At 36.5% G+C, this 20,880-nt stretch overlaps 1 protein-coding gene across 4 annotated transcripts in view; it reads left to right on the forward strand.

Annotated features, from left to right (window-relative positions):
• Il15 (interleukin 15) overlaps positions 1-14,966 on the forward strand; it is a 71,734-nt gene extending 56,768 nt beyond the window's left edge. For all 4 annotated transcript variants that reach the window (XM_015484435.2, XM_048813447.1, XM_048813448.1 and 1 more), the window contains 6 exons: positions 5,865-5,963; positions 7,039-7,136; positions 8,148-8,232; positions 9,872-9,916; positions 11,738-11,875; positions 14,557-14,966. In XM_015484435.2, coding sequence (XP_015339921.1) covers positions 5,952-5,963; positions 7,039-7,136; positions 8,148-8,232; positions 9,872-9,916; positions 11,738-11,875; positions 14,557-14,667 — 489 coding nt within the window. In that variant the 5' untranslated portion in view covers positions 5,865-5,951 and the 3' untranslated portion in view covers positions 14,668-14,966. The remainder of the gene's footprint in view (positions 1-5,864; positions 5,964-7,038; positions 7,137-8,147; positions 8,233-9,871; positions 9,917-11,737; positions 11,876-14,556) is intronic.
• The last annotated feature ends 5,914 nt before the right edge of the window (positions 14,967-20,880 follow it).

Genomic DNA, 20,880 nt, shown 5'->3' on the forward strand with positions numbered 1-20,880 from the left:
CTTTGATCATCCTGTAAGGAAATTTATTTTTATCATCTCTGGAATGTTTCCTTTCAACCTATAAGACTACAACGAAAGCCTGTGCTGTGTTTCTAAAGGACAGGAGCTATAACGATTTGCCTGTAGGCCTAGCACCTGGCACATACCAGATACTCCTCTGCTGGGGAGCACTAAGACCAGTAGATTCTGGGATCCTTGTGCATTTCCTGATTTCATGTCTTACTTCTGATATTTTCAATATCCCTGTAAAAATTGATGAGTTTAGAATTCATTCATTCAGTAAGTATTTTTTGAGCCATTTATATGAATGTTACCTCTAGAGAATAGTAAACAAAATAAATTAATATTAATTTCAGCACACACTATGTCTATTAAACAAATAAGAAAATTTCATTAGTTACTCCAGAAAAAATAATGAGGACATCCTGTGTTCTAAGCACTATTCTGGAAGGAAGGAAATTCTGTGAGGAGGAGAGTTGGAGATAGCATACATGGACCATTTTAGAGTGTTCTTGTTATATAGAAGGTGGACAACTTAGGGAGTCCTTAGAGGAAGTCCTGAAGCCAAGAGTTTTCCAACAGGAGTTGAGAGAACTAATAGTATATGGGTATTTCTGAGATAGGTCACATTGCTACTTATCTATCATCTATATACTTAACTGCATACCTACCTACCCACCTACTGTGCTTTTTTCTAAGAGTTATTTTTCTCCTTCTCTGATTGCCACAACCCACCACTACCACCTTCTGTTAGATTGCTCAAGGTATCTTCACCTTTTCTTCTATTTTTATGAGTTTGGAAATTGTTTGTTCTTTCCATAGTTACATTTTCTCTTGACTTTTCCCATTAATCAGTATGAATATATTTCAAATACCCAAATAAAACAATAACCATTGCCTGACTTGCTGCTTCTTCCTTTTTCCACATCATTATCCATGATGTTCCTTCTACGTTGCTATTTGAAAATGCATGATTAAATCAGTAACTGACTTGGGATTGAAGATGGAAAGACTGCACAGAGAATGTTTTGTGATTATCAATACGGTCCATATTATGGTAGTGGTGCTGATTTCATGAAAACATGGATTGTTAGAACTCTGCATACTATTTGCTTAAACTGTGTATATTTCATTATCTTGACATGGTACCCTGATTAAACTTGACTTAAAGATGTAGGGATGGATGTTAGGGAGAGTAAGAAATAATTAACAGATTGCAGAGATTGATGACTCAGTATTTTTGAAATTACTGTAATTCAACATTCAGTAGATTGATATTATTATTGTTGATTTGTAATCATATAATGTAGCAGGCATGATTTCAGATTTTGTAATTTTTAGAGCTCATGAAATGATAAAGTCATTACTTTTTTTCACAAATACTTAACAGATTGGAATTTGAAATTGGCAAAATGAATGTTGGAGAAAGACAAAGTATTTTGGGATGTTAGTATCTACTTGGGAAAGCATTGCAGGGACCAAGGCACCTGTGGTATGGGGAAGCAAGCTCAGCTAAGAAGCTGGTGGTTGTGAGAATGGGCCCAATGTAGTTAAATCCAAAATTATGTAATATATGCTACTCTTAGCATGCTTTTAGGTATTTTATACACTTATGTATGAAATACTATTTTTTAAAGGAAGAAACATTCTGACTTGTCATTTGTTTTTGTTGTTTTGTTAATACTGTGAGATTTATAGGCCTATAATAGTCTGTTTCTGTTGCTAAAACAAAACACCTGAAGCTGGATGCTACTAAAGAAAAGAGGTTTATTTAGCTCACTGTTTCAGAGGCTGGAAGTTTTAGATTGGGTAGTCCCATCAGTTTGACATTTGCCAAGGGCCTCATAGTAGGTGGCATCACAATTGCAGGGTGCCCTAAAGAAGAAGAGATCACATGGTGAGACTAACTGAAACTCAAACTAAAAAGCGTCTTTTCAGCCCAAGGGATTCATGAGTCAAGCTTGTTCTTTTATAATAACTCACTCTCACAGAAACAGCTGGAGGCCTTGAGAACATCAGCCCCTTCCACAAGCACAATTTCAGCAACTTAACCACATCCCACAGTCCCTACCTCTTAAACACTCAGCCACTTGTTGGTACTGTCACATAGAGGACCGAGCTTCCAACTCCTGAACCTTTGAGGGACAGTGCAGACCATAGCAAGGCCCTTGAATATGTTGTGCAACATTATAAAATAATTAAATACCCACTTCAGGTCTTTTAATTTTATGAATTAATTTTTGAAAATTTAGCAGTAGTCCCTGGTAACATAGTTTATAATTATTTATGTTTTAGTTTTAATATTGTACTTAGAATGTGTTTGAGGGAGTCTCTTATTTGAAAGAAGCAATTAGTGTAAAAAAAATGCCAGTACGATTCATGACACTTAAAAATATACTTTCTCAGCTATATTCAAATTAGGGCTGATGGAGGGATGCATAAGATTCAGGGATCATCAACAAATGAACTTTTTACTAATGTAGGTGGTTGGGAGATCCAAGGCCCCAATCACCCATTGACACAGGAAGTTGTATTGGAAGACGGTCAAACCCATTCATTCATGTGTTGTCTATGGCTGTTTTCACTGTAGTGGTCTTATTAAGTAATAATGAGAAAGACCACAAGATTTGCAATGCCTAAGGTGTTTATTATTTGGCTCTTTATTGAAAATGGTTACCATGTTCTGTTTTATAAAACAATGATAGTTTTGCCCAATGACATTCTTTATAGAACTAGAAAAAACAATCATGGAATTCATTTGGAAAAAATAAGAGACCCAGAATAGCCTATGCAATTCTTAGCAAGAAGAGTAAAGCAGGAGACATCACAGTACCTTAAACTACATTACTGAGCTATAGTAACAAAAACATCATAGTATTGGCCCCCAAATAGACATGCACACCAATGGCACACAAAAGAAGACACAGAGACAAACCCACATAAATACGGTTATCTCATACTAGACAAAGGTGCCAAAAGCATATATTGGAGAAAAGATAGCCTCTTCACTAAATGGTGCTTGGAAACTAGAAATCCATATGAAGCAAAATGAAATTAAACCTCTATCTCTCACCTTGCACAAAAATCAACTCAAAGTAGATCAAAGATTTAGGCACTAGAACAGAGACTCTGCACCTAACAAAGGAAGAAGTACAACCAAATCCTCACCATGTTGGCTTAGGACCTGACTTCCTTAACGAGACTCCTAAAGCCCAAGAAGTAAAATCAAGAATCAATTAACGGGATGAACTCAAACTAAAAAGCTTCTTTTCAGCAAAGGAAACAATAACATGAAGAGAGAGCCTACAGAATGGGAGAAAATCTTTACCACATGCACCTCAGATAGAGCACTAATCTCCAGGATATATGAAGAACTCAAAAAACAATACCAAAAAACAAACAAACAAAAAAACCCCACAAATAACCCAATCAATAAATGGGCTAAGGAACTGAACAGACACTTCACAGAAGATATACAATTGAACAACAAACATGAAAAAAAATGTTCATTATCTATAGCAATTAGCGAAGTTTTGATTTGCATTTCTCTAAGATTTCATCTCATTCTGGTCAGAACGGCAATTACTAAGAATACAAGCAACAATAATTGTTGACAACGATGCAGGTGGTGGGGGAGGGAGGGTACACTCATACATTTTTGGTGGGACTGCAAATTGGTGCAACCACTATGGAAAGCAGTATGGAAATTTCTCAGAAAACTTGGTATGGAACCACCACTTGACCTAGTTATTCCACTCCTCAGTTTAATGATGCAGCCACATCAATGTTTATAGCTGCTCAATTCACAAAAAACTATGGAACTAACCTAGATGCCCTTCAACAGATGAATGGATAAAGAAACTGTGATACATATACACAATGGAATATTAATCAGCCTTAAAGAAAAATGAAATTATGGCATTTGCAGGTAAATGAATGGAGCTGGAGAAAAATCATGCTAAGCAAATTAAGCCAATCCCCTAAAAACCAAAGGCCAAATGTTTTCTCTGATAACCAGATGCTAATCCATAATGGGGATGGAGTGGGGAAGAATGAAGGAACTCTGGATTGTGCAGAGGGGAGGGGAGGGAGTGTGGGGAAGGATGGTAGAATGGATCGGACCTTATTACCCTAGATACCTGTGTGATCCCACTACCTGTGTGACTCAACAACATGTTCAGTCAGAGGAAGGAGAAGTTGTGCTCCCTTTGTGTACAATGTGTCAGAATGCATTCTACCGTCTACTGTCATATGTAGCTAATTAGAACAATTTAAAATATAAATAAATAAAAATTTTAGTAAAAGAAAAAAAATTGTTGTTTTGTTTTTTTAACCCCCAGGGATTACATCCACTCACAAACACATATGTTCTTAGGAGAATTGGTGCTCCATAGAATGATAGTATGTGGCAAGTTGAATACCTCCAAAGCTGCTGGTGAAAGACAGGTTTGCTGTTTCAAACCACAAAGATACTTACATCCTTTTGCCAGATGCCAGACAAAGCCATAACATGTTTTCCTTTTTCAGCTACATGGTTTTCTGTTATGGTTATGTTGTTAGAAGCTTCTGAGGACATTCCTACCGCATTCCATGGTCATGCTTGAGAACCCCTTGCAACTGTGGAACATTCTGGCTAAAGCACTTAGTCTTCTTTTCTTCATGTCAGCAGGAGGTAGCCAGACAGGGCAGAGGGGGTCACTGCTACAGAAATCCAGGAGGGAAAGAAAGCCTCATTGTCTATTAAAGTAGCTTCCTAAGGCCTTACTAAACATTACATCACTCTTAGCATTCATTATTCAATCCCAAGACAATAAATAGTATTTTTTTTAAATGTAGAATTTGGGATACTATAAAAAAATGTAGAGAGTTTAAGATGATTTGGATGAAATTACAAAAATAATTGTGAAAATGATGTAAGAAATGTTGAACTCTGAAATAATGTAGACAGAGTATGATTATGAAATGAGAACAATAAGAACAGCAATTTTATTGTTTTAAATAAATCGATCAATGGGCCGGTTAGGTCAGATGTACAGGAAAATTAGGTTTAATACATTCTTGAGGAAAATATTCCTCAAACATATCCTTGTAGTATCTTGTTTAATACCTTGATAAATGGTAGTTTTTCCTTTTAAACTAGTACATTATTGATTTTAAAGCAATCATTTTATGTTTTGGAAATATCTTAAAAATGTAAGAATTTAACTGTTTGACCTTATGAAATAGTTGTAGTAAATACTTATCTCAGGGGATATGGCAGATTTTGATATTTTTGTGGATGAGGCCAATAAATTTGTATTATTTTTATATATTATTTCTATAGGACAACAATGAATTATTTTTTAATTTTAAATATTTTAATAAAATGGAGGTGAATATATTTTGATTCTTGCATTCTTCCCATACCTTAAATTAGAAAAAGTAGAACTTTATACTTAAGAAATTCTCAAATGACTGAACACATCTGTTCAATGTCTGTAGAAGTAGCTACTGCTATTGGAAATTGGATTGTCAAAGAGTAGTCATACAAATCTAAGAATTTACATGCATCTACTTTTCACTAATGTTATTTCAGAAATTTTCAGTTCAGGAACACAATATAATAAAAATGTTTCGCTCTTTATGATCAGACAAACCAGGTCCCATATCCTGGCTGTCACATACAGGATGTGGGGCTGGGGCAGCTTACCCAAACTGCTTACCTTACCCCACAGGACTTTCATGAAGATTAAATGTGATGCATATAGCAGGGAATTTCATTTTAAAAAGTAGGTGCTCAGTAAACATCAATTCCTTCCCTTTCTTTCCAAAAACGTCTCCTCGTGACTTTAATGGATTGTCCTTCACCTGGAATTGTATTACAGGAGGTATTCTGGATGGATGGCTGCTGGAAACCCATTACCATAGCAGGCTCTTCTTCAATACCTGAGGACTTACTCTGGCATTGAGTAATGAGAATTTCGGTAAGAAAAAAAAAAGGAGGAAAATAGCATATGCACTTTTCTTTCAAAGGTCATTTGAATCTCAGACACTTCATAACAAGCTATACGATTAGTTGCTAAAGACCTTGGGGTGTCACAGATATCTGTTCACCTAGGATTGTCTTTATTTTGAAAATATGTTAAATGGAGTTTTCAAAACAAGATTAACAATTTTGCAAGGCCCTTCGTGTCATTGTAAATGCATTATTTCACTCATTCCACTCTATTTTGTTCTTAAAATGTCTGTCTATGCAGTAAATTGTGCAGTCTTTGAGGGCAAGGTCTGAGAATAATTCATCTCTTCTGTGGAGACCAAATGAAGCACAGAACTATAAAAGCTTTGAAAACACAAAGAGTAGGCAAAAGTATTGAAACTTTGGGAATGTCTGAGATAAATGATTTTCCTAAATCACCGAGAAAAATTATTATACTGAGGCTCTCAGAATAGAATAAAGCATCTTTATTTGATTCCATTCATATGTGTTTTTTCCAAGTGATCACATGTTAATACGTTATTAATTTTCAAATTGTGGCATGAAACTAATATATAACTGGTGTACCTGTTATCAGTGCACGTTATTAATCTGTGCTGCATAAAATATGTTGGTCTATTAAAAAGAAGAGAAGGATGACAGGATTTGAAAGATAATAGAAAAAATTAAGTGACGTTAGTATATAAGTATAGTACTAAATATGTAAACTTTGTTAAATGATTATCAGAAACGTGCATCCAGAGAAATACTTATTAAAGAATTTTGAGGGGCTGGGATTGTGGCAGAGAGGAAGAGCACTCACCCACATAAAAATAAAATAAAGATATTGTGTCTACGTATAACTAAAAAAATAAATGTTTAGAAAAAAAGAATTTTGAGCATACAGATAGATTTGGAGGTGGGGGATAAAGAAAAAAATAAATTCTAGTTTCATGATTTGATACAAAATATTAATTGTGAAATGATAATTTTACATTTTTGAATCTAGAAATATAAAATATTATTTTACATTTAACTTTTCAACTAAAAATATTTTAATATCTGTCTATGATTATATTTTTCAGAAACCACATTTGAGAATCACTTCCATCCAGTGCTATGTGTGTTTACTTCTAAATACTCATTTTTTAACTGAGGCTGGCATTCGTGTCTTCATTTTGGGGTAATTTTACCTTTAGATATCATAATCAGCATATCAAAGGCTATGACTATTGTCCTTAAATGTCTTCCCCATGAAACTTGTCCCCAGAAAAATGGTCAGTTTGCTCTTATCTCTAGGAACGAAGAATTTGTAGTATAATGGGCTAGATTATAGCAATTCAGAGGAGGCTGGGTGATCAGCCAACTGTGCATTTCTCTATTCTCCTAATATTCCAAATAAGTATTTTCCCCTCACCTTTGATTTCCAACTGCACCCAGTTGGCCACCAGCACCAAATTTATTATTGTCTAATCTTATCCCAGTTCACTTTTCCTCCACTAATACCTTCATAGTATGGGGAACCATAGGTTTGTTCAGGTAAATATTCCTCATAAGCTAGATTAGCCTTGATTATCATGCTTCTGTACAAGATCCATCAAAAAGGACTGTTTTCCCAAAACTCTAGCAATTATTCCACAGTTACATGGTCAGTATCTTTCATCTGGATATTAAATTTCAAATTTTACCAAAGTTACTAAGAATATAATCATTTAGCCCAGATCAGGCTAAAGTTTGCAAAGTGTATGAAGGAAACTGCTACAAGCATAAGAATAGTGTGAGCACCATGGAACTGAACATACTGGAAAGAACATTTACTGATACAGCTGTTACATGAAAATGATTGTTGCCTGTTTTAAGATCTGCATAGTAGGCTCATGGAGCCTCTACCTAAAGAAAACTAGTAACTCATTCAAGAACAGCATGGCCATACATCTTGCATTGTTTCTGCTTCATTAATTTGACTTTTTGGTAATCCTTGAGGTTGGCCAGTCCTGGAATTGACCTAAAGTGTCAAGGTGCACTCTGTATTCAGTGCTTAAGTTCATCTACAAGACTATTGAATGCACAGAGACTGGGATAACACTGACCTTCACACTGGTCAGAATAAAAACATTTTGATTGCTCTGTTGCTTATAGTAAGACAGTAATATATCATTCAAATGCTTTGCTTTGTTTCCACCCACCCCCCCAGCTGTATTAGTGCAGGTATTCCTAAAACAGAGGCTAACTGGGAAGATGTAAGAAAGGATTTGCAAAAAATTGAAAATCTTATTCAAGTGAGTACTCATTTATTTTCCATAAATAGCTGGTATAATTGCTATGGTGTATTTTTTCTCCTTATATTTTTCTATCAACCTTAATGAAAAATGTCACATTACAGAATAATATTTTTGTGTAAATTTATTAGCATTTTAGAGTCTGAAAATACATGTTTTTCCATAGTTTTTTTTTTAGGTTCTGGTTATCTTTAAAATTTAATTTATAAGTGGTCTACCTGAAAAGTTCCAGTTTTCACAGGTCAGACTGCCAGGTATCTTGGTAGCCACCTGCAAGGGAACACAGGATGGACCTGACTTCAAGGAAGGATGTCTTGTCTTCCACCTAGAAATACCACCAGAATCAGTTCAGTTATGATGAGCAAGGGCCCCACACAAAACAACAGTCTGAAGTGGTACATTTTATCCCAGGGGCTGCGGGTATCCCATCTTCTGCCTAAGAAACCAGGCAGCCTGGCCAAGAAAAGTTCCCCCTACTGCAGCAGGTGACACCAAAAAGGTCCTGAAAACTTAGCTGCCATTGGAATCACAACATACAGAAATAGGTCAGAATTTGCCAAATCAGAAGAAGCTGACTGCATGTTAAAATAGATTTAAACCTGACCAGGGTCTCTTAACATAATAGTCACAATGCCACAATACCAATGAAAATCACTGTACCAAGAAGAGAAACATCACAATCAAGTTGGACCAGATGTTGGAATTATATAACATGGATTCAAAGCAGCCATTTTAAACGTGCTTCAAAAAGCAGCTATAAATATCCTTGAAACAAATAAAAATAATAGAAAGCCTTAGCAAATAACTAGAAAATATAAAAGGAACCAGTTGGAAATTATAAAACTAAAAACTGGGATAGCTGAACCACAGAACAAACTAGAAAGGCTCATTAGCAGAATGGTTATGACAAAAGGAAGACAGTTAACCTGAAGATAGAATACGAGAGAGAAAAGGAGGCAGGGAGGCTCAGGGACCTTGGGGACAATAACAACAACAACAACAACAACAAAAATCCAGCATTCCTGATATTGGCTTCATAGAAGAAGAGGAGAGGTTCCACCAAGTAAAGGCAGAGTTGATATGGAAACACAGGCTAGCTATGCTATCTATAAGAAGCTTCTTCAAGTATAATGACATAGGAAGCCTTAAATTACAGAATAGAAGAAAACATATCATACTGTAGTGGGTTGAATAATGATATGTGGGAAGGAAGAAGGGTTTGACTATTAAAGAACAGCAGGAAGATCTTTGGGTTAATGGTGATAGTTTTGTATCTTAACTATGGTATGGTTATGTGAACCTTTGAGACAGAATCACATAGAACTTCACTCACATGTATGCACACACATTATTGCTCATAAAACTGGTAAAGTTGAAAAACGAAGGTAGATTATGTCATTATCAATTCCCTGGTTGTAATATTGTATTATGGTTCTGCAAGATATTGCCATTGGGGGAAACTTGGTGAAGGGTACACAGGATCCCTCTGTTTTCTCTCAAAATTGCATAGGAATCTAAAATTATGCCAAAGTTATAAAAATGATTTAAATGGCTTAATTTACTGTTTTCAGTAAATTGCTCTCATGATATCTGAATCAGTGCAAAGTTTTACATGTTATGTGATTTTGTTTCTTTTCAGTCTTTACATATGGATGCTACTTTATATACAGAGAGTGATGTCCATGTAAGTAGTTCTTTTCTTTTTCAAAATTGCTTTTCTTTTCAGTTTTCAAATATCTAAGAAGCATATTTTCAAAATTGAAGTGTGTATAGCTTTTAAATATAACTTTGATGTGTGTTTATAACATATGCTATGTCCTTAACATCTGCAAATTTTACAAGTGATTGTTGAGGTTGTGGGGCTTGGGGACAAAGAGCTACATAAATACTGTTTTTATAATGGTGCCAAATCAAAATACACACACACATACACAAAAGCCTTTTCCATCAATGTCAAACATAATATATCCTATGCTTTTGTGATGTGGTCAAATCATGATGCTAGAGTCAGGTTAACTGATTCAATTTAAAAGTATCCCCACATCAGTTATTTCTAGGCTGTCATTTACCATCATCTCAAATCACATTTTGTACCAGCTGTTTAGGAGCATTCGTGTTCCGTATTTTGCATGGATCTTTACATATGTCAGAAAAGCACTCTGATTAAGTTCTCTGTATGAGGGAATATACACATAGTTCATAAAACTTACCAGAATTCAAAAATGATGAATTGGTTTCATTAATATACCGACATTGCCTGGGGCTTGTAGGTTTTTGGTTTTGCTGTTAGTCTTTCTCCCCGGATTATCACTAAAACCAAGAAATGAGTTCTCAATTTCACTTTGTGAAAAAACACACTCATGCTGTATGTGTTCAAAACAGTGTCCTCTCTGTTATTCTTCAATTAGAAATTCGCTGAAATAATCTTTTCCCCCACTAACATTTCATGTGCATTGAAAAGAATCTGTAGCTAAAAAACAGAAAAAGCAGATGCCCATCAAACACTTGGGTAGTGCTGCTGAACATGGAAATTGTTTCCTGTCTCCCTCCCCTGGCTTCAGCACGTTTTCTGTTTTTCTTTGCATTTTTTTTTTTTTCTAAGCAGAAATCAGTCAGAGAACCACCAACACTCAGCATCCTGGGGTTACTTTTTTGCAAGAAGAAAAGCTTGCAACTCGTGGGCTGTGGGGAAATTGAAATTTAGATTTAAACTGACTCAACCACTTCTTACCTGTGTTACTTCAGAAGTCACTTAACATTTCTGGACCTCAGTTTTATTATTGTTTATATGGTAATAGGGTCTACCTTTCAATCATGAGCAACTGCAGTGGGAGGTAAGGATACTGGAGGGGTGGGCACATGGGGTGTCCATTTATTCATCCATTTAGTGAGCATTTAATAAGCGCTTGCAGGGATATAGATATTGTACCAGGCATTGGGTACCTTTAAGAACCTTAAAAGTTCTTTTAAGTTTAGGTTTTTGTCGTGGAAAGTATACTTTGAGATCCCTTTATGATTTGTCCAACTTTTGAATCAACACTATTCCTGCTTTATATTTATATTTCTTAGAGTCCCTTCTGCCTCTAAAACTTGGGAAATTTTAGGAATAGTGTGATTAGCAGCTACCACTATTTAAAATGTTAACATACGTCTGTTTCCAAAATTCTCACTGACTATCTGTACTGAGGTTTAGAAAGTCTAGGGCCAGTGTTATCACGCTTTCCACAAGGGAAATGTGCTGAGTACATTCATGTTTTCTGGTATTAAGTTCTTTCTCCTGCATAATAGCACCATCTTTCTTATTTGTGATTGGTTGGTTTGGTTTTGATTTCAAAGCCAAAAAGAAAAAAAATTAAGCTGCTTCCTATGTAAAATCTTTTATGAGTATCATATGTCTTTATAAAATATTTGGCTTGATTTTTTATATAATCAAAATGACATCAATGTAAAAATGAATAATGCAATTTTTTTTTTCAAAATGTCTCTTTGTAACTCTTACTTCTAGCCCCGTTGCAAAGTAACAGCGATGAACTGCTTTCTCCTGGAGCTAGAAGTCATTTCACATGAGTCCAGAGATGGAGACATAGAGGAAACAGTAAAAAACCTGATCCTCCTAGCAAACAGTAGTTTATCTTCTAATGGGGTGAGTTATCCAATAGTTTTACAGCGCTACATCTGATGTTTTTGGCTTGATTGCAAAAAGTTATTAGTAGACAAGCAGGTCTTTCTCAGCAGTGCTCAGGAGAAAGAATTCATTTCTATTGGAGTGGCATCCAAAAGTGGCACCATAGCTGGCATATACACATGGTCCTCAACTGTTCATTGACTGATTTGATAAATAGACATTTGCTAAATAATGCCAGGCAGTGTGCTTCAGTGCTGCAGTCACAGTGGTGAACCAAACAGGTGCTTTAAATAAGCATTAATCTAATTACATAATCACATGTTCAACATCAGTAACAGTAACTCACATTGGGGTTTTACTGTGTACTCAGTCCCACTTCCTGACACTGTTCTTAAAGCTTTAAACTGATATTCATTTACTCCTCAAAATAAATCTGTGAGATTATTATCCTTATATCTTTTTTAAAATCCAGTGAACCTCATTTCTAGTTGAAAGGTGAAGAAATTGGAGTATTGGAGCTTAAATCATTTGCTCCAATTCGTGTAGCTAGTAAAATGGGAAGCCAGAATTCTAAGCAAGCAGAGTCTGTCTCCTTATGCTGGAAAAGGATAATCATAATTAATGATTAATGACTGGAGTACAGTTTAGGACATGCCAGGCAACGTAAGCAATAGAGGGTTCTAAGAGAACTGATGCTATGGAGCCATGGTAGATGGGGAAACCAGCCATGCAGAGTCCTAAAGCACAAAGAATCATGGCTTTCATGGCAGAACACTTGTGGCAAAGGCAAAATGACAGAAACAGAGAGGGTGTTGTCAAATTAGGCCATTTAATAAATTCATTTTGGCCTTCAGGATACAGTCTGAAAAAACACCCATGACCCCTGCTCTTAAGGAGGGAGGAAATAGAAGTCAACCAATCAGGAAGCAAATGAGTAAAAAGTCAGTTGTTCATTAAGTCCAGTGGCAATAAAGAAAGCAGGTAAAGGGAACAGGTAAAGGCTGTAGGCTTAGATAAGTTTTCCCTAAGATGACCTGTGACAAAGATGGGAAGGAATGAGCCTCAGGTTGTCTGGGGAAGTATGTTCAGGCAGAGGCAATTGAAAGAATAGTGATTCAGAGGGAGCGTGGCTGGAGACCTTGACTTTTCCCTAAAAATGCCAGGCTACTTTAGGTCTTTGGCTTAAATGTCACCTATTTTCAATGCAAGCTCTTCCCCCTTTTAGCAGTCTCCTTCCCCTCCTGTGTATGTCCCACTTCCTGACATATCATGCACTTTACTTAATGAATAGTGTCCATTTCTTTCCCCTCAGAATGTCAGCTTCAAAGGGTAAGGCATTTTTCTCAGTGTTCTATGCCAATTTTCAGAATAATGGCTCACATGTACTCAATAGCCAATACATTTGCAAACACAGTTATGGCTGCTTAACACTTAAGATGTTACCTCCATCTTATCAGTGGAGAAAGTGAATCATACAACAGATAACCCATGACAGTATCAATGTGGAACCATTTAAAGTGTTTGTGGACAGTCAGCTCCCTTAGGACATGGTGTGGAATGTGTGTAGTGGTTCAAGGGGGCAGGTCTGCACAATCGAAAGACCTGGATGTGGAGAATTTCAATTGAATATGTCAACGGAGCTGGATCACTTAATATCTTCGCCTTCCTCTCTGATGATTATTTTCAAGATCAAATAGGACAGTAGTATATATAATCTGACAGTACTTAGCATATGGTATGTGCTTGACAAATATTGGTGAATCTGAATTCCAAGTGCCTAATTATAAAATCTACTTCTAATTTTTGCTGGCATAGCCTTCATGGTTGGTTCAGATGACCTCTGAAATGTTTGTTCAGGATTGCTACATTTGGAACATTCTGGTTATTGATGATAGTGTGCTGGAATTACAAGCGTTTGTAGTATTTGCCTACTTGGATTAATACCACCAATAAGGATTGAGTGATTTTTGTGTGCCAGGTCCTATGCTTAATGCTGGAGAAGCAGGAATGAATGACCTTGCCCTCCTGGGAGAGCTTAGAGTCTAGTAGTGTAAAAGGGGTAAATCTTCATCAAGTGAATGGAAAATGGGAAGTGGATATGAGAGAGGTCTAAACGAGGAGTTCTGAGAGACAGGACATGGAGCAGAGCCCTAAGCGAGCTCAGGGATTCAGAAAAACCTTCCTAAAGGAGACAACAGTTGAATATTCTTAGATGTACATGGCAGTAGCTAAAATAGGAAGAAATTAACAGAAAAACAGAAGCAGAGAGGCCTTCAATAGCATGCTGTGTGCCTGGGGAGGAGTAATGGAGCTCACTTGATGTTCTCAGAGCATAACATTTGAAGCAGTGGGGAAAGGTGACAGGAATAGGAACAGCTCTTGGAGGGCTCATGCAGGATGCAGGGAAGCAAAGAGCCCTATAACATGCTAGGAGGAGATGACGAGAAACCGTGGAAGCACTCTAAGCAGGAAGTCTGATAGGCATGGCTTACTTTTTTCAATGACCTTAATCCATTATAGGAAAAATAAGCTATATCATAAAAGTCCCAATTCTCTTTTCTCATAGTTCTTCTTTCTATGATATTAATTTGTCAAAGCTCTCATGTCTCAAGACCTCACCATATAGTTTAGATAATGTAATATTCCAAGAAAGAAGTATATTAGACTCACCAATGTAATTCTTCCTTTTTATTTGGCAGAATATAACAGAATCTGGATGCAAAGTATGTGAAGAACTGGAGGAAAAAAATATTACAGAATTTTTGGAGAGTTTTAAACATATTGTACAAATGTTCATCAACCCTCCTTGATTGCAATTGGTCCTCTTCAGTGTTTCTGTTATTAACAAACATCTTCCCCGATGCTTAGAAGCAACAAAACACTCTGCATTTCAAATGTGCTGCCAAAACAAGATGTTCCAGCAAGAAGATGATCAGGATCTTGGATCATGTGAACTCCTAGAAATGAAGGCAGGAAAATGTCAGTGACAAAGTTAACTATGCACTTTTCTCAGACTTATTTTCCTCATTTATTTTTAATTTATTGTTGAAATTGTACATATTTGTAACATAATGTAAAATTGTGAATAAAATTGTGTACTTTTCATCAATTGAAATTGCACTGATATTTTACCTCCTATAGGAAAACGGGGTTGGGGGGCAGTGTTTGTTTAAAGGGTATAGTCTAATTATACAGCATGGCGGGGCCTGACCAATGCCATAGCTGGGCTGGTGTGCATGTATGGAACCACTGACTACTGGCTGTCATTTACTTCTCCAGTCACTGTAGCACCCAGAGAAGGAACTGGCTACCAACAAAAGAGGAACTATATGAGCACCCTGTGCTTTATGCTGTAATTTAGTTATAGATATATACAGCACTTGTTATTAAAGCAAGACATTGCAATGCCTGGTGTACAGTGTGTACCAGTAAATCTTAGGTGGTAGTGGTAATAAACACACCTTCACTGAAAGGCAGAACAGTGAACAGAAAACTGATGGTTTCAACAACATTTATATTCATGCTTTCCCAAGTAGAGGCATTTTATGTTGTAAAATAAAAAACTGCTGATTTGTAAGAGTCAAAGTTATTGAACAGAAAATAATGGTTTGTAATTTTCTGTTGACACTTTATTATAATTTCTTTGCATTTTACTATGTAAAATTAGCAAGTTCTCTAGTGTTTCTATTGGTGCAAAGTATTAAAAATTTTAAAAAATACCATTTTTAATTCTAAGTTTCCAATCTAATCCTTAGATAAAGGTTAGTCCTCCACCTGAAGTTCATTGGGATGGGGGAAGGAAAACCTGTAATACCAGTTGTATTCCCATAATATTTTATAGAGGCCACTTTGGACATATATACATACAGTGGATATAAAATTTGGAATTTTCCAGTGCTCAAAATTAGAATTATTCTCAAATTAGCTACTTAGTCTGGATCAATTCCATCGATCTTAGGAAACTCAGGGCATAAGTTTGCAATTTATTTAAAACCCTCTTAGCATAAGAAACAAAGCAATCATCTACCACAGTCTAAATTTTATTTTTCATGCTTTGTGCTCTTAAAAAAATCAATCTTATTTTAAAAACTTCCCTTTTTGGATCTCCACCCTGATTTACCTGCCCAGTGTCATTTGCCTAGAGGATCTTGTGTTTACTGGCCCACTGCCCTAAATGCTGAAAATATTTGCCACACACTGTATATAATAAAGAAAGTACAAAATCATATATCGAACCTCAAATAGTAAAGGTAAAGCCTAATAAAAATTAGATTTACAGTTCTAAGTCACATTGATGAATTATGTTCTTGCATTTTCTTAATTGCAGGCAAAGAAAAGATATATGAGAAAAAAATCATCTCTACACTCTCCCTGGCAATAAACAGAAAGGACTAGAAGGCAGGGGATGTGGAAACGTAGCAGAACCAGTGCATAGTTAGGGAGTCAGGAGAATCTGTAAAACCCAATTACTTGTATATAATCTTATTCTTTGTCTTAAAAAGTGAATCAAGGGGATTGTTTTGCTGCTGCTGCTGCTGCTGCTGCTGATGATGATGATGATGTAGTTGAAAAAATGAGCTTGTATGTTTTCATGTGTTACTGTTATTATTTTTATGTGTTACTGTTTATGGTCATCAGATTCAATAATTCATAATATCAAACCAAAATATACAATATAAAATCAAATAATGTGATTGTTCCCTCCTCTCTGCCCCTACCCAACACAGAAATATTAGAGAATGCATTATTTATTATTCCTGTTATATCAGGCTTAGCATAGCTCTCTGCACACACAGGTGAGTTATGATTAACAATGCATGCCATATGTAAATCTTTGGCCCAAAGGAAACCCCATTTCCATAGAGATTTGGTTCAGTGTTTCTGAATGTGTCTCTTGACAACTGGGTCCTCACTAGGGAATTTATTATGCAAGATACACTTACTGCCTAAAGAAGTCCCCTAATCATAACTGCATTCTCTGGTGCAACAGAGGAGAAAAATTAACCAATCATTAATAAAGAGCCATGCTTATATCTTACATTTTATTTCTTCAGCACTGAATTTTAAAATAAGCTTCAAAGGTACTGGAGAAGAAATGGCTACTCAGAAGCAGAAATAAAATTTGTACATTTGGTTTTTGTAAACAGTGTCAACCCTGTCAGAATATTATCATCAGGGAATCTGGGGTCAGCCTGCAAGTTGCTCGTCTTCATCATCATTATTTTATCAATGTTCTTCCTTAGTTAAGGAATTCACTCTCAATCACTTTGGAACCTTGTATATTGAAAGCCTACTACATGGAAAGTTTTTGCTAGGGATATGCCGCAGTCCGGCTGCGGCAAAATAACCGGGGGGTGACGAACAACTTGTGTAGATTGATACAGCAGGAGTGGGAGCCCTTTATTGCAGGACAGGAGCAGTATTTATACATTCCACACAGCTTATCTAATTAGCATAAACTAGATACATCAGTCAACCAATCAGGAATCTCTACACCTAATGGCTCGCTTTTGTTACTTCTCAAACCACTCCCTCTGGCATTTTGCCAGGCACCATCCAGACTTGTTTACGAACTTTAACATTCCCCTGACAAAATGCCAGGTGTTATTTTGACTTATTTACAGACTCTAACAGGGATACAGTTATAGCTGTGAAAAAGCCCCCATGGCGTCTCCATTTCATCAGGAAAGTCACGTTATCAACCTAACCAGCTGAGTGTTTGCTGGGTTGCTGCCTGTTCTATGAAAGGAAGTCTAGAATGTCCAGGGCAGGAGAAAGGATTGAAAGGGACATCTGGCAAGCTCAGTATCTACTGGTGTCACAGGCTCTGCTACACATCCCCAAACAAATAGGACTCTTATTCTGACATGCATAGAAAAAAAAAATGGAGGCAGAATTTTCTACTGTCAAGGGAAGAATTGAAGAGTAAAAAAATCTCACCACTTAATCTCAGCTTCATTAAATCATGTCTAAGAGCGTCATCTCACACGAGTCCCATCACTGCAGTCATTTAATAAATTTCTTAATGGAAAGCAACCTCACAAGTAATGACTCGTTCTCCATCCACCCTAGTGTTCACGGCACACTGGACGTGAGAGTCCTCAGGGTTAATTTGTGAGGTTCTGGGGACCTTCAGAATTGGTCTTTGCTCCAGATTTTGCCACAGGGAAGACTTCTTGAAAGAAGGACTTTTTACATCACTCTTCACTGAGAACGGTTTGCTATAAGGGAAGCCAATTCTTCTCATCAGGAGAAAGGGTAGAGGAGAAGGCTCAAGAGCATGAGGACAGTGTTCTGCTAAGTTAAAGAGGGAGCTGGACAGAGCCAAGATGTGGCCAGGCAGAGAAAGTTCTAGAAGCACAATGACACTGCATATAATCAGAGTTTGGCCTTGCGGAGGCTCAGAAGGGACAAAGTGGGTGGTTTCATGGAGAGCATAAGCAGGAAGCTGAGTTTCTGAAGAAGAGACAGCTGGCCTTCTGAGGGTGAAGTGAGAGGGTCAGCCTGGTGACAGTCCTGCAGGACAAGCACCAGTGTTTTCAAAGGTTTTCCAGATCGTGGTTATCAGACAAGCTCAGATTCCTGAGTTCAACTGTTAAGTCAAAGCCCCCAACATGTCTGTGGGTTCTTCTCTCTAAGGACCCGGCCAATAGTCATTTGTGATTCTTTAAAGTTCACAAAACACTTTTATCTATGTTATTTTATTCAGTAAGATTGTCTATCTCTCTTGGGCACAGAGGAGAAGACGTATGGAGCCTCAGAAATTGTTTACTTTTGTCACTGATGTATACAGTAAAAAAGAAAGAAATGACCTGAAATTGTGCCCAAGTTCAGCTGTGTATTTTTCTACACCGTCCTGCCTTTTATATTTCTTTTTAAATAAGCATGAGTGTAATACTCAGGAGGGGAAATTATTTGTTATTCCAGAAATCAAAATAAAGTTTAAGTATATATTTTTGTGCCCTATTTTGATATTTTTCCTTCGCACAATTCTATTCTAGTGTTTTGTTTGTTCTGCCCAGATGGCAAATGCACCATTAAGTGTATCCAGCCTGAATTAATTATCTTTTTATAGTAAGAGAAAATCCTTTCCTTTTGACAAGTAAGATGTTTGTGCAGTGTTTATGAATAAATGAAAGCAGCTGTTATACACAGCATTATTAATAGCATCGCTTCAAACATTTCATCTGAAAAGAAATCTGTTCTTTTTAATATATTGTAAACTCTTGGTGTCTCAGAGATTGTTAAAGAGTGAAAACCACAGACCTGTTATCCACACTGTGGCATCAAAAAATGTCACACTGTCTCTGAAGTACTTAATTCAAAACAGCAAACCAGAGACAGTACACTTTTAAATCGTTGTTGTCTTTGCTGATCCCTTGGCCCTGATTCTTCAGTGCCTTGCATGTTCGGAATCTGGACAGCCAAGCATCTCTCCCTACAAACAGACAGTGAGCGGGCACCCACAGCCTTCCTCTAAAGGGCCACAAGATACCATTCTCAGCTTTTCAGTTGGATGGCTTTTTGAGAGGGTATATGCCATTCCAGAAGAGACGTTTTGTTTGCTAAGAGAGAGTGGTTTGCTAAGCAGAAGAGCTCTTTACCCTCACAAAGAGGCCTTCTAGTGTCTGAGCCAGGAAAGGTGAGAGGAAGGAGAGCCCTTGTCCCCGTGATGAAATCAAGACTCCTGGGCCTCTGGTGGGGCTTCCAACTTCCCGTGTGAAATAACTTAGTTTTCCGAGAGGACACCATTTCTCAGCAGAACCCAATCACCTCTAAGAATTCCCTTCATTTCTTAATCACCTTTATTTTATTTCTAACAACAAACATAATATAGGCTCAAAGGATTGAATATCTGAAAGCAGTGACACCTAGAACGAGGGATGAAAGTTCCCAGTGAAGACTTCAAGGAAGTTCACTCTCTGAGGAGAATGCAGAGATAATAAAACCAAGAACCTTTCTGCCTTTCTTTCTTTTCTTTTAATACTTTTTTAGTTGTAGTTGGACACAATACCTTTACTTTCATTTGTTTTTATTTTTATGTGGTGCTGAGGATCAAACCCAGTGCCTCGCATGTGCTAGGCAGGCACTCTACTGCTGAGCCACAGCCTCAGCCCTCTCTCTGCCTTTCTGCAACTGGTTCATCCTCTGCCTCAGGATTCCCATGTGTGGACACTGACTGGGTAAGGACGCCTCCCTAAAGGAATTTTTTTTTTTTTGCTCTAAATTTTAAGCAATTGCTCAGATTATCATTTTTTAAAATGATACACATGTAAAATCCCATTTAGGATATTTTGTATGTATTCTTAAATGAGTGCTCTACAGAGAAGTTCATTTGGTGACCTTGGTTAGGTGGGTAACTCTCATTTCTACAGAGTTCAGATTTATTCATACCAGCTTGGGACAGGTTGGCATTGTTTTTACTGGTCTGGTCCTGCAGAGTTTTGCATTTAAATAGATTGGAATAAACAATTACATAGCACTCTGACTGTGAAGATGAGGAAACTGATCTTGCCTCAATTCTTGCTTCAATTTATTTTTCTTTGTGTTTGCTAGAAATTTCAATTTGTATTTAACTTTCAAAATAGTGGGAAAAAAACAGTAAATTTGGTGGTGTAATAGTTTAGTCCATTCAAATGTTGGCTCATTCCTCAAATGATAATTTATTAAATACAATTAGTATCTTTGACTTTGAAATGAGTTGTTGGATTTAAAACTAAAGGAAACACAAAGAAAATAAAAGTTTATATTAGTGGTATAATTTTGTAGTTGCCTGATATGCATCCTTTGCAGATGTTTCAGTTTTGCTAAAATTTACTTACTAGTTTCTAGTTATTCGCATAATTTATTTATTTTATCAAATTTGTTATTAAACAAAGTCTAAGCTGTTATGTAGATGTAAACAAAATAAATAGTTGTGGTTTTAGTTCTCCATAAACTTAGAAGGATTTATTTTTTGTAGTACTTTTGTTAAACTGCAACTGTTTCATGATTATTCTGAATTTTGTAAATAAATTTGCATG

Source organism: Marmota marmota, unplaced genomic scaffold (genome assembly GCF_001458135.2).
Source record: "Marmota marmota marmota unplaced genomic scaffold, marMar, whole genome shotgun sequence".
Lineage (NCBI taxonomy): Eukaryota > Metazoa > Chordata > Mammalia > Rodentia > Sciuridae > Marmota > Marmota marmota.